We start from the raw sequence: 13,248 nt of genomic DNA, 5'->3' as shown, positions 1-13,248 counted from the left end.
ATGGGAGATGCCAGTAGGTGGCTCGGGGGAGACTAACCTTCTAAGGCTTTTCTATGGGATGCTTCAAGGGGTAGGAAGGATAACTGAGAGTCTAGCTCATGTACTTTTCACTCTGACCCTTTTCGTCTCAAATCGAAACTGATCTCCAAATACTTTCTCAGAGGCATTTCTACCAGCCAATCTGGACACTGGTGGGCGCTGGAGCCAAGCAGCTATCCGCATCGGGCCGTCCCACCGCAAGTGTGATACCCTCTGGCGTAGAATGGATCAAAGCTCGAGTGGTTGAGCTGAACCCAGACAAGAACTGTGTCCACACAGACAGTGGCAAGGAGGTAAGCATCGGGGTCTTTTGGCTTTTGTTAGTCAGGGCTCGTGTTCATGGATAGCCATAGCAAACGAGACTGCCACATGGAGAGCAACATACATATGCATGTGTGTGCATGGGTGTGTGTGTGTGTGTTGATAGTACACGAGGTGGGAAGGGATGTGGTGGGTGAAGAGTGGGCTAGATGGAAGGAGCGAGTGACAAATAAATGAACAACTAAGACATGGATTTGTGGAACTGTTGCTCAGTTGCTTGGTACAGTATCTTGCATCTGAGTGTTTATTCAACAGATACTATCACCATATGTTCAAATAGCAGCACCACCCTCCTTTTACCTTTGAAACAGCTGCTTCTCGCTGTCAGTTGACCTCAGGAGGAAGACATTTGGAAAATATCCTTTCCTCTTATGCTAGGGGTGCTATGCCGGAGTCGTAAGGGACCATGGCAGTCCCCATGGTGTGAGGGCTAAGGAAGATTTCTGCTCCTGGAGTTTGAGACTCGGAAGTGTCAGTACCACTTAGAAGTCTGCTCCTAAAACACAGAGATCAAAGCCGCTGTAGGGACGAGAGCAGGATGGTGAGGTGACAGACTCGGAAGTCCTCTGCAGGGTTCTGTCCTCTGGTCTGCCCCTGAGCCAAGCACCCTGGTAGGCATTGTCACAGAACTGTAGAATCTGAGAGTTGTTGGAGATCTGAAAGGTTTCCAAGTCCAATCCCTTCCTCTAAACGGGGACTCATTGCCTCTAAACGGGGACTCATTGGCTGCAGGGAGTTATAACTGTTTCTGGGGTCATGAATCTTTCGGAGCACCTGATAAAAAGCCTTATCTAGAAAATGCATATACATACCAGTTTAAAAAAAAAAAGATTTAGAGAGAGAAAGAGAGAGAGAGCATGCACGCATATGCGTACACACACTGGGAGAGCAGCGGAGGAAGAGGGACAGAGTCCTGAGCAGAATCCCTACTGAGTGTGGAGTCTACTTGGGGCTCCATCTCAGGATCCTGAGACGATTAAATTTTGCATTAAATTTCATTGAGTTTAGAGAGTCTTTTTTTTTTTTTTAATATTTTATTTATTTGAGAGAGAAAGAGAGCGCGAGCGCACAGTCAGGGGGTTTCCTTATTCCCTCCAGCCCATCTGTCTGTCTGTCTTTCTCTCTCTCTCTCTGTCTTTTTCTAGATTTTATGTATTGGGACACCTGGGTGGCTCAGTCAGTTAAGCATCTGCCTTTGGCTCAGGTCATGATCCCAGGGTCCTGGGATTGAGCCCCGCATCAGGCTCCCTGCTCAGCTGGAACCTACCTCTCCTTCATCTCCCTGCTTGTGCTCTCTTCTCACTGTATCTCTCTTAAATAAAATCTTAAAGATGTTATTTATTTATTTATTTATTTATTTGAAACAGAAAGGGAGAGCACACAACAAACAGGGGGAACATCAGAGAGAGAAAGAAGCTCCCAGCTGAGTAGGGAACCTGATGCAGGGCTCTGTCCCAGGACCCTGAGTTCATGACCTGAGCCAAAGGCAGAGGCTTAACCAGTTGAGCCACCCTGGCGTCCCTCCTTCTTTCTTTTCTAAAGTAAGCTCTAGGGGTGCCTGGATGCTTCCTAGTCTTGATCTCCGCTCAGGTCATGATCTTAGGGTTGTGAGATCAGGCCCCAGGTTGGACTCTGAGCTGAATGTGGAGCCTGCTTGAGATTCTCTCTCCCTCTGCTGGCCCCCCCACAATGCATGCTCCCTCTCTCTCAAAAAGAAAAAAAAAATTTTTTTAAGTAAGCTCTATGCCCAGTGTGGGTCAAACTCATGACTTAGAGATTAAGAGTTGCATGCTCTGGCTCTGATAGAGCCAGCCCAGTGCCCCTATTAAGTGTCTTCTATAAACAATGCAGTTTTGGACATACATGAGTGAACAAGAACAAACATCCCTACTTTCCTGGTTTTAATTTTAAGCAGGGGAGGGCATACAATAACCAGTAGACATAATAAGTAAATGATATAGTGTGTTAGAAGGTAATGAGTATTAATGAAAAGAAGTAGAGCACAGTAATTGGAAGTGGGCCATTTGTGGGGAGGGAATGGATTTAAAATGGGTTGGTATTGACACGTCCAGGACGTGTCAGTCTCCATTTTTTAACAGAGGGGTCACATGAAAGTTCTGCCTCAGCAGAGCCAGAACCCACCCTTTCTGTAGCCTCTTTCATATTCTCTTGGGCCCCCAGGGCGTTTTGGGGCTTAATGCCTTTCTTGTTCTTTGCTTTGTCCTGTATGTAATGTAGCCAAGAGTATCATTCAGTTTCTGTGGAGGAATCCTTCAACTGTTTGAAGGTGGCTCTTCTTGTCTGGGTAACTCTAGTCTTCAGGTAGGTTTGTGCCCTGACCCCACTTTGCTCAGCACTTTCTCCTGTCCTCCAGCAGCGTCTCCGCGGCCCTCGCCATTCTCTCTGTCCTGCTGTGGACATCATCTGTGGACATCAGTGCCCCATGAAAGAGGTTGCCCAGAAGAGGAGGCAGGTTTACAGAGCAACCCAGAACAGAGTGACACTATTCTCTCCCACAACTGGATATAGCCTAAATTAGCATTTGCCTTTTTACCAACCATTAGCACAGTGCTGATTCATGCTGGGCTTGAGGTCTCTTCAGACTTCTGTTTTTTTCTTCACATGACCCAGTGTCAGGTCACACTTTCTCTATCAATATCTAATGTATGGATATATGTAATGGATTAGAATATATATAATAGATAAGGATATATATAATAGATTGAGATATATATATATAAAATTTATATATATATGTAAAACTTACAAATGATGTCTCCCTGTTGATGGACTTATTTTCTCCAGAATCTCCAGGAGATCAGACAGTATTAAACAGAAGGCTGAGGTTCGGGGCTCATTTCCTTTGTCAGTCCACTGGTCCTGGGTCCAGGATACCTGTCTCTGACCACGTATATCACCTCTTTGGTATAGCAGTGCTTGCCTCCTTGATTAGACCCCTTCACATTCCACATAGAGCTTAGAGCCCTCTGTGGTTGGGTTCATGCGCATCTCAAGAATCATAAACTTGTATCATCTCTTGAGAAAGAGAGGCACTGGTAGGTGTTCTCACTTCTGAACTTGCTTAGACATCTAGGGCTCAGACTGTTAGGAAAGTTGCAATGTCTTGTTTTAGGGCTAGAGAAGAAGTTGGTATAAACTGGCAGTACTTTCTTCCAAGGTTTTATTAAGCAAAAGTCTCCTATAGCCAGATCTCAGAAATCTGCATATAACAACTCATGGGGGATGTCATCCTGTTGGTTTTATTGATCTTCCCAACTTGCCTGGATCTTGTGGATTTACAATTCTGTCATCCAGTTAGTATTTTTCTTTTTCCTAGCCATTATCCATGATGGCTTCATTTAAGTTCAAGGTTTTAATTTGATAACATGTCCCTAGAGAGCTTTTTCTAGCTTGCAAAAATTAATCAACATTGTTTAGTAAATATGTTTTGCTAACATTTTACCAAAATTATTCCATTATTAGTTTATACATTAGTATTTCTTCAAGATTGAGTTGAAGTCTTTGCTGAAATTCAGACGCAGTATGTCTCTGACTCTTCCCTGATGCAGGGGTCTGTTTGTCTGGAATGTGTCCTGTAGGCTGTGTGGACTGGCCCTTGTCCTTCTCCAGACCTAACCTGGTTCTGGTTCCTTCTCTCTCTCTTAGTTTCTGCTCCAGCACATTTCTCTCTCATTTTCTCAAAAGCCTCGGGTTCCTTCTTCCCCAGGCCATTTGCACATGCTGAGTTTAATCTCTTTTCCTAACTAACTCCTACTCATCTCTACCTTAGATATACCCCTTTAGGAGAGCTTTTCCTGACCTACTTGATTAGGTCAGATTCCCCCTTGACCTGCTATCACAGCATTCTGTGATGTAGTAGTTATTTCTATGATTATCTGATAATCCCTATCTCACCCACTAGACTGTGTTCTTGGAGGGGTGGGAACAGTATCTTTCTGGTTCAATGTTGTATGTCCAGGACCTAGCACAGTATGTCACATAGGAGATGCTCAGTAAATATTTGTGAGCAAATTGTGTCTCAGTTTCTTTACCTGTATAAAATGGGACTAATAAGGAGTGCCTGGGTGGCTCAGTTGCTTAAGCATCTGACTCTTGATTTTGGCTCAGATCATGATCTCAGGGTCGTGAGATTGAGCCCTGCACTGGGCTCTGCACTGAGGGCAGAGCCTACTTGTCCCTCTCCCTCTGCTCCTCCTCCCTCCCTCTCTCTCTCCTCTCTTTCTCTCTCTAAAATAAATAAATAAAATCTAAAAAAAAAAAAAAGGTTATAATACCACCTACTTCATTGAGTTGTTTTGAAGACTAAACGAATTAAAACATGCGAAAGACTCAGAACAGTCTCCTGCAGAGTGAATGCTCAAGAGATGTTACTCTTATTATTTTTTAAAGAACACAGGAGAAAAAAAAGAAAAAGGAAATACTTACTAGGTATCCGCTGTGTGCTGGCCTAGTTCTTGACCCCTGACTGACTGAAAGCAGTTTGCAGCCTGTGAACCTATTTGGTGCTCTTTTTCCAAATCACCAGGAGACATTTATTTGGTAGATGAGTCTGGAATTTCACCATGGAGAAAATCCTGTTTATGAGATTGTTAGTATCAGAGTTTACCGCCCCCACTTCCTGTAGAAGATGAGAATAGGTGCCCGTATTGAGCCTGCTGGCAATGTCTGCACTGTTGCCTATAATTGCTCAAAAGTCTTGTCTACAAGTTTTTGTAGTTCTTTAGAATTTAAATCATCTGGCCTGGAAACTTGAATTTGCTCAGAAGGCTTAAGGCTTTCTTTTTGTTCTTTGTTCTCTTAGGGTTTATTCTCCCTTAATGATTTTTTTTCCATAATATTAAGCTTGTCTATTACCAGTCCTTAAAAATAATCAATATTATACTGTAATTAAACAATCAGGGCGCATACAAACCAAAGGTTTTTCTTGTTGACCGTGTTCATGTTTTGCCTGTAGAACATCACCCCTAGATCCCATGTCCCATCTGACCTCACTGACCTTGAAGATTCAGCATAGCTCAGTCAGGTAGTTAATGGGCCTGGTACCTGGTACACTGCTAAGGAACAAGGAATTTTCAGGGTACAGCGCTCTATGGATAGGCACATCATACAGAGGAAGATGTGTATGTTTTTGTGTGCTTTGATAAATTACATATTTCACAAACAACTGAAATCATCTGTCCATCCAAAGTGACTGAGTTCCTCACTTTAATTTCAGGAATATTGAATAAGACATAACCTTTATCATCTGGGGTATTCAGTGTAGTGAGGGAAGATATTATTCCTGTATAATGCAGCCAGTTCTATAAAGCATCATATACACTAAGGAAGCTCCCAGAAGGGGCCAGCGGGGAGGGGAATTGAATTGTTGGGAGGCCTCACTGTGGAGATGACCTTGGAGCTGAGTCTCCTGGATCCCAGGGCAGGACCTCTGCAGAAACTTGCTGCCCTTGGCTCCTCAGCCTGAGCTGAGCACTCTCAGGTCTTAGAGTCCTCTCTCTTCAACTGTGACCTACCCGTCTTGCTGCTCTGCTTCTCCTTTGAGTATAAGAATTCATTACAACCCATTTCGCCTTTGCTGGGCTCCTGACTTGCATCACGATCCTTCTCCACCTCCAGTTTTCTAGGCAAGTCCTGTTTTTTTATATCCCTCTTGCTTACACTTTCTGGCCTCAGCTTTCTTCCTCTTGATCTTAAACTCACATCTCCCATCATGATACTTATGGATACTTTTGCCTTTGGCATGGGTGATCACAATATATTAATTAATTAATTAAAAGGTTTTATTTATTTATTTAAAAGATTTTATTTATTTATTTGACAGAGAGAGAGAGAGCGCACGTGCACAAGCATGGTGGGGGTGGCAGGAAGTGGGAGAGGGAGAAGCAGACTCTCCGCTGAGCGGGGAGCTCAACGTGGGACTCGATCCCAGGACCCCAGGATCATGACCTGAGCTGAAGGCAGGCACTTAACCGACTGAGCCACCCAGATGCCTCGCAATACCCATATTTAAAGAGGGGATTTTAAATTACATCCTTTTCCATGACCCTCAAAATAGCAGTTTCTCACGTACAATATCGATTCGATCCATATGGCAGGTCAGATTTGCTGGGGATTCACAGTTGACTCCACACATTTTAAAACTGATTGTCTTTTAAGATTAGGAAGTGCTTCTCTCACCCGTCAGCGTGAGGAGGTGTTAACAGAAGCACCACACAAACAGTCTGCTTCTTTGTATCCCTCTTCACTGTGTAAAAACACAGGAGTCTCAAGCCCTCTGGGGGCCAGGCAGGCTATTCAATGCTTGTGAAGCACTGAGGTGTGAGAAAGAAGCACTGAGGTGTGAGAAACAGACTGGCAGACATGATGGCAGATAGGAGCATGACTCCCTCCCTGTGCCCTGCCCATCACCCACAGCCTCAAGGCATCCACAGTAGAAAATGGAGGCATGGGGCTGGGGCTAAGTTACCCCTTGGGCTGCCACTTCTGGGATCCTGGTCTAAAATACTATTGTTTTGTGTTGCAGATTTCCTACAAATACCTTATTATTGCTCTCGGGATTCAGCTGGACTATGAGAAGGTACGATTTTAAACTACTTCTGTGTAGCACTGGCCTCCTTATGCCAAGTTCAAATGCTGCATTTAGTTGCTTTGTATTCATTTTGCCAGGAAAGGGTGCTAAGGGATCCTCTTTTAGCTTTTCTTTTCACAGCGGTCTTTTTATGGTTTTTTAAAAAATCTTTAAGATTTTGTCAACAGTGTCAATGATGATGATATGCTTTAGCTTTAAGCTTTAATCCAAGTTTAGCATGTCCATACCCTAATGGCAATTCTTGTAAAACAGCAGGCTCTTCCAGACTCACAAGAAAACCACCTTGCTGTGTAGAACTGAGTTGCCTCTTTCTCCCTTCAGTTCCACGGGGTGTCTGCACCATGATGTCCTGCTCCCTGGCTTGGTCAGCCAAAGGGGCAGTCAGATCGCCTCTCTTTCTCTGACTGTCCCTGTCTCCTCTGCTCCAGAGTTCCTGGGGAAGCAACTTGACTTGAATGAGTGGTCATAAAGTGCCCTTTGTGACCAGTCTTCTAAAACGAACTTGGTTACCACTTTATGGCACCTTTTTCCTTAACAACAACCTCTTCAAACTAGAGACAAGTAATGAAGGAGAAAAGAGATCAGCTGTTTGTTTATCCCTTGGATAGTGCATTTTGCTTTAGGAACCAGGAGGTATGGAGGACACAAGAGGGGACCCTGAGGCAGTGGTCCAGAGTCTCAGCATCTGGTTCTGTGTGGGTCTCTCAACCTCGCTCTTCTTCAGTTCCCTCATCTGTGTCTAGGATCCAGGATGATTTCCCCATCTGCCTCAGAGGCCTGCAGCAAACAATTATCCACTGTTAGCATGGGCTAAGACTTCAGAAACATTAAAATATGAGGAGATTCTATAAAAATAATAGTGAGAATTATTGCTATTGAAACTGCTGCTATTACTACTACTTAAACTGTAGCAGGAGATAATGGTCAATAATCGGAGGAATAGCCGCTTTTCACACTGAGCCTCGTGGAGGAGATCCTAGCACTGTTTCCTTGACAGCTGAGGGGTGCATGTTGCATGGTTGCATGGTTGCCCTACAGTCTGGAGAACAGCCTGGGAGGTCCTGAAGGACCAGCCCATCCTCATCACTGGTTTTTGATGGTTCTCTGTGCTCTTGCTGGAAGTACTGGTGCTCGATACTCAGCCATCTTCACAGCACTCTATGAACCTTCTAACAGCCAAGTCAAGTGTCCAGTTAATCTCACTGGCAGGAACACAGACACTTTGTGGGGCACTTACCGCGTAGGTGCTATTTTTTCTAAGCACTTTCTGTGTGTGGTCTCCTATCCTTCTGCCAACAGCCCTCTGGAGCAGTTACTTTTACACCCATTTTACAGATGATGAACATAAACTCTGTGTACATTAGAACCAACCAGAGAGCCAGACAGAATTCTGGGCTTGCCCCTGAGTTTCTGAATTACTAGGTCTGGGTGGGGACTGATCATTAGCATTTCTAGCAAGTTCCCAGGAACTGCCCTTGAGATCCACTGGCTTAGGGATAATTGGTATTTACCCAGGGTCATAACACTTGTAAGTGGAAAGGCTGGGACTCAAGCCAGATGGGTGTGGTTCCCAAGTCCATGTTTTTAATGGCCAGCCTTTACTGCCTTTACCAAGAGTTTGATTTGGTACAACCTGATAAAGGGTAGTTTAAGTTTATGATTATTGACAATATGGCCCTTGGTTCTGCCTGTCGTTCTTCCCAGTAAGGCAACTGATTTCTCCAAAAAGGAAGCGTGGCTGACTTCTTGTCCTCACCTTGATGGTGGGAAGAGATACGTTCAAACCACACTCCCAAGGCCAGCGAGGCAAAGGCCTTCCTGTGGGCTGAGTCCATTCTGAGGTACGGCTCCTGACTCCAGGCACCACAGTCCTGATCTTAGCAGGTCCCTCGCCCTCCTGCCTACTTCAGTGTGTGAATCCTGGGAGCTCATGATTGCACTGAAATATTGGTTATTGAAATGGCAGAGAACGAAGGCGCTAAAAAAGAGTTTTGCACTTAGAAAATTTATACCTGTGAATTTGCAGTTTTGTTAAGAAATACTTGTTTTGTGTGCTTTCTTGCAGATCAAAGGCTTACCTGAAGGTTTTGACCATCCCAAAATAGGGTCCAATTATTCAGTGAAGACGGTGGAGAAGACGTGGAAAGCTCTGCAGGACTTCAAGGAGGGCAATGCCATCTTTACCTTCCCAAATACCCCTGTAAAATGTGCTGGAGCACCTCAGAAGATCATGTATTTGTCAGAAGCCTATTTCCGGAAGGTACGCTTCCTCCCCAGGGATAGAGACAGGGAGGGCAGACGGTGCTGATCCAGTAATGCCAGAATTCCATTTTATCCATGTCAAAATATCTTTTTTGTTTATAAATTTTTATTATGTATCCACCAAATTATATAATTGGGAGTTTATAAAATAGAAAAAAGGGAGTCACTATAATCCAATTACTTTAATATAGCTGCTGTTATCAATTTGACAAGTCCTTCTATTTTTTCCCTATACATTCTTTTTTTAAGAGAGAGCACACACAAGCATGGAGGGGGGAGGGGCAGATGGAGAGGGAGAGAGAGAGAATCTTACATGCCCAGAGTTGAGCCCAATGAAGGGCTTGATCTCAGGACCCTGCAAGAGTTGGAGCCTTAAGTGACTGAGCTACCCAGGTGCCCCAATTTTTTTTTAACATGCTTTTTTTTTTTTTTTTTTTTAAGATTTTATTTACTTGACAGAGAGAGAGACCGCAAGTAGGCAGAGAGGCAGGCAGAGAGAGAGGAAGGGAAGCAGGCTCCCTGCTGAGCAGAGAGCCCGATGCGGGGCTCGATCCCAGGACCCTGGGATCATGACCTGAGCCGAAGGCAGAGGCCTTAACCCACTGAGCCACCCAGGCGCCCCTTTTTAACATGCTTTTAATCATGCCATATAAATTTTGATGTGCTACTTGTTATTAAATAATCTTTGTAACATAATTTTAATGTGTATATAGACATCTACTGGGGAGATACATTAGAGATTGTTTAAATTTTTCTGTGTAGCTGAACAATTGGTTGTTCACATAACAATATCCTCGGGGCGCCTGGGTGGCTCAGTCGGTTAAGTGGCTGCCTTTCGGCTCAGGTCATGATCCCAGGACCCTGGGATCGAGCCCTGCATCTGGCTCCCTGCTTAGTGGAGAGCCTGCTTCTCCCTCTCCCTCTGCCTGCTGCTCTGCCTACTTGTGCTCTCTCTCTGTCTCTCTTTCAAATAAATAAATAAATAAATCTTAAAAAAAGAAAGAAAGAAAGAGTATCCTCCATTGCTCCCACTCAGGTTCAAGGTTATGAATATTTTTTGGCTCTTGATAAACATCTTAGAAAACACAGTAGGCAAAATGCCAATTCTAAAGGCAAAAAAAAAAAAAAAAATGTTGACCTAGAACTTCAGACTTTGGTGGAAAGAGTTCTTTGGGTGGGGACACTCCACATGCCTCCAGCATGTCCGAGCCTGTGTTGGCAGCTTGAGTCCATCTGGCCCAAAGCAGCGGGAAGCTGCTCTTGGCCTCCTACAGAGGTGTGGGTTGTCACATTTGGTTTATTGCAGTGTGGTTTGACCTGAGGCAATGGCAGGATTCAGAGCAGCCTGTGGTTCTGTAAAGGGGCAGGTGAGAGAAGGGGAGAGGTATCTGGGACAGAAGAGCCGCCTGAATGCAGTGCTTGGAACCTACCCTGGGAAGCCTTCACCTGAGTTATGCAAACCTGTGCCAACCACCCCAGGGAATTAAAGAAGAGTTCGAGTCATTGTTTCTGTTTCTAAGAAATGTCATTCTGGGTCATGAGAATTACCGGATGGCACAGGCTTTTGAGTTTTCTACCCACCTAACTTCTTTCCAGTAGTGTGAACCAGGGGTGCCCGGGTGGCTTAGTCCATTAGGCATCTGACTCTTGATTTTGGCTCAGGTCATGATTGCGGGGTCATGATCTTAGGGTCATGAGATCAAGCCCAGTGCTGAGCTTCACATCAGACTCCGTGTTTGGCGTGGAGTCTGGTTGAGATTCTCTCTCTCTCCCTCTTCCCCTGCGCCTCCCCAACCTCTTTCTTTCTCTCAAGATGAATAGACAGACAAATAGTGTGCTCCAGATGAACAAATCCCAAAAGGAACTGAACAAAGAAAAAGAGAGACTAGCTGCTTCTTCCCACCTGGACTTCTCTTTGCAAACTCTTTTCTATCAAGTCTTAGATGGCCAAGAGGAAGTTTCTCTTTCAGGCCCTGTGAGATCTTAGGTATTTGGGAAAATACCAGCCTCTGAAACATATGAACAATACAAGCATGTATGAGCCAATGGGATGGGAACTTTGGTCACTGCTGTTCCCGCAGCACCTAGAACAATACCAGCCACCTCTAGGACCTCATTAAATACTGACTGAGTGGATGAACAAATGAGTATATCAATAAACAACTCAGCTTATCTTTCCCTGGACTTGACTTCATCTCTGGCCTTCACATGGACGGCACCCTTGACTCAAATATGCACTTAGTTCCTGTGTCACTGACAGAAAATAAGGAGATAGTGAATTGGTTCACACCTTGCCCCACCAGTGTATAGTGATGGAGAAAGCTGGTGAGCTCTCTTCTGAGGGTTTTAATTCTTTTAATTCTTGTCTAGGTGTTTTTTTTGTTTGTTTGTTTTGTTTTGTTTTTAAGATTTTTTACTTATTTATTTGACAGACAGAGATCACAGGTAGGCAGAGAGGGAGGCAGAGATAGGCAGAGAGGGAAGGGGAAGCAGGCTCCCCGCTGAGCAGAGAACCCATTGTGGGGCTCGATTCCAGGACCCTGGGATCATGACCTGAGCTAAAGGCAGAGGCTTTAACCAACTGAGCCACCCAGGCGCCCCTCTTGTCTAGGCTTAAAAAAAGAAAAAAAAAAAAGTGGCCGGAGTAATGCTTTGATGTTGGTTGTTTCTATTCTTTTCATTTTTTCCAGACAGGGAAGCGATCCAAGGCCAATATCATTTTCAACACTTCTCTTGGAACCATTTTTGGGGTTAAGAAGTACGCAGCTGCCCTGCAGGAGATCATCCAGGAGAGGAACCTCACCGTTAACTACAAGCAAAACCTCATCGAAGTCCGAGCTGATAGACAGGAGGCTGTTTTTGAGAATCTGGACAAACCTGGAGAGACCCAAGTGATCTCAGTGAGTGGGGGAGTGAAACTTGTCAGCTCCACATACCTCTGGATGCTGGCGACACTGTGCCTCCCACCTCCCAGTTGCCATCCTTGTGCCGGGGGGGAGGCTGGTTATAATGAGCGCACCAGTGCAGCGGGAGGAGAGAAGGTGGATCAGAATGGATGGGAAGGAGAAAGTAAGAGGCGGTGTCCCTGGGAGCTGAGGAGCGTTTACCTACTGGTATCAGGTGCCTTTTGATCCTGTTTTGTATCTCCATTCTTCTTCCCCTGAGTCACTTGAAGTAGCCAAAAATATTTGATGACTTCAGGTCTTGCCTAGAGTTCAGGAAGGGCTTCCTTCAATGGAGGATTTGGTGATTGTCTTGTTTTACGGAGAAACAGCCCTGCCTGTGGGTTGTTCACAACGGATGGGGGTGTCTTTAAACATCTTTCACCTGTGCACAAGAGGAGGCACTTCAGAATCCTTGCAGGATCTTGCGGAGCCATGCGCTGATGTGGAAAGATGGAGCCTCTGTGTATGGGCTTGGATTCCGTGTGCGTGTTCCTTCTTCCATGTCGTGGAAATAGTCCTTCTGCAGAGGCGTATGAGGCTGAAGAGCAAGATGTAAAGGCATCTGGAGAAGCATGCGTGGGAGAATCACTTGTTACAGCACGCTGGCAAGAGCCATTAGCAATGAGAAAACGGCTCACAGTGACATTTTATTCATTCCGCAGTTTTAGAGGAATGAAGGGTTCCATTAAAAAAAGGAATTTTGAAGTGAGCCAACGATGAATCTTCTAAACATCAAAACTTCACATTTTAAGCTTTTTAGTGCAGGCTTGTTCTAAAATATGTTGCACACATCTTTCTTAAGTGGTGTGTATTGACTCTCATTTAAGATGTTACTGATGACTCAAGGTCATAATTTTAAACTTTTATTTGCAAATAATCTTAAACTTAGAGAAGCTGCAAACATAAAACCAGGACAAAGAAAACTGTGTGCTGCGTAGCCTTTACCTAGATTCGTTTATTATTGGATTTTGCCCTATTGGCTTTATCATTTGACCTCTCTCTCTCCTAATATACTATAATACAATAATATAATATAATATAATATAATATAATATAATATAATATAATATA

The 13,248-nt window shown here is 44.4% G+C and overlaps 1 protein-coding gene across 2 annotated transcripts in view; it reads left to right on the top strand.

Annotated features, from left to right (window-relative positions):
- The window catches only part of SQOR (sulfide quinone oxidoreductase), a 50,314-nt gene that overhangs the window by 24,382 nt on the left and 12,684 nt on the right, over window positions 1–13,248 (top strand). For both annotated transcript variants that reach the window (XM_032856588.1, XM_032856589.1), the window contains exons 3-6: window positions 162–332; window positions 6,905–6,958; window positions 9,036–9,230; window positions 11,923–12,132. In XM_032856588.1, coding sequence (XP_032712479.1) covers window positions 162–332; window positions 6,905–6,958; window positions 9,036–9,230; window positions 11,923–12,132 — 630 coding nt within the window. The remainder of the gene's footprint in view (window positions 1–161; window positions 333–6,904; window positions 6,959–9,035; window positions 9,231–11,922; window positions 12,133–13,248) is intronic.

This window comes from Lontra canadensis, unplaced genomic scaffold (assembly GCF_010015895.1).
Source record: "Lontra canadensis isolate GAN:19392208 unplaced genomic scaffold, GSC_riverotter_1.0 scaffold12, whole genome shotgun sequence".
NCBI lineage: Eukaryota > Metazoa > Chordata > Mammalia > Carnivora > Mustelidae > Lontra > Lontra canadensis.
Note: the sequence above shows the minus strand (reverse complement) of the source record. Positions and strands in the feature narration are given on the sequence as shown.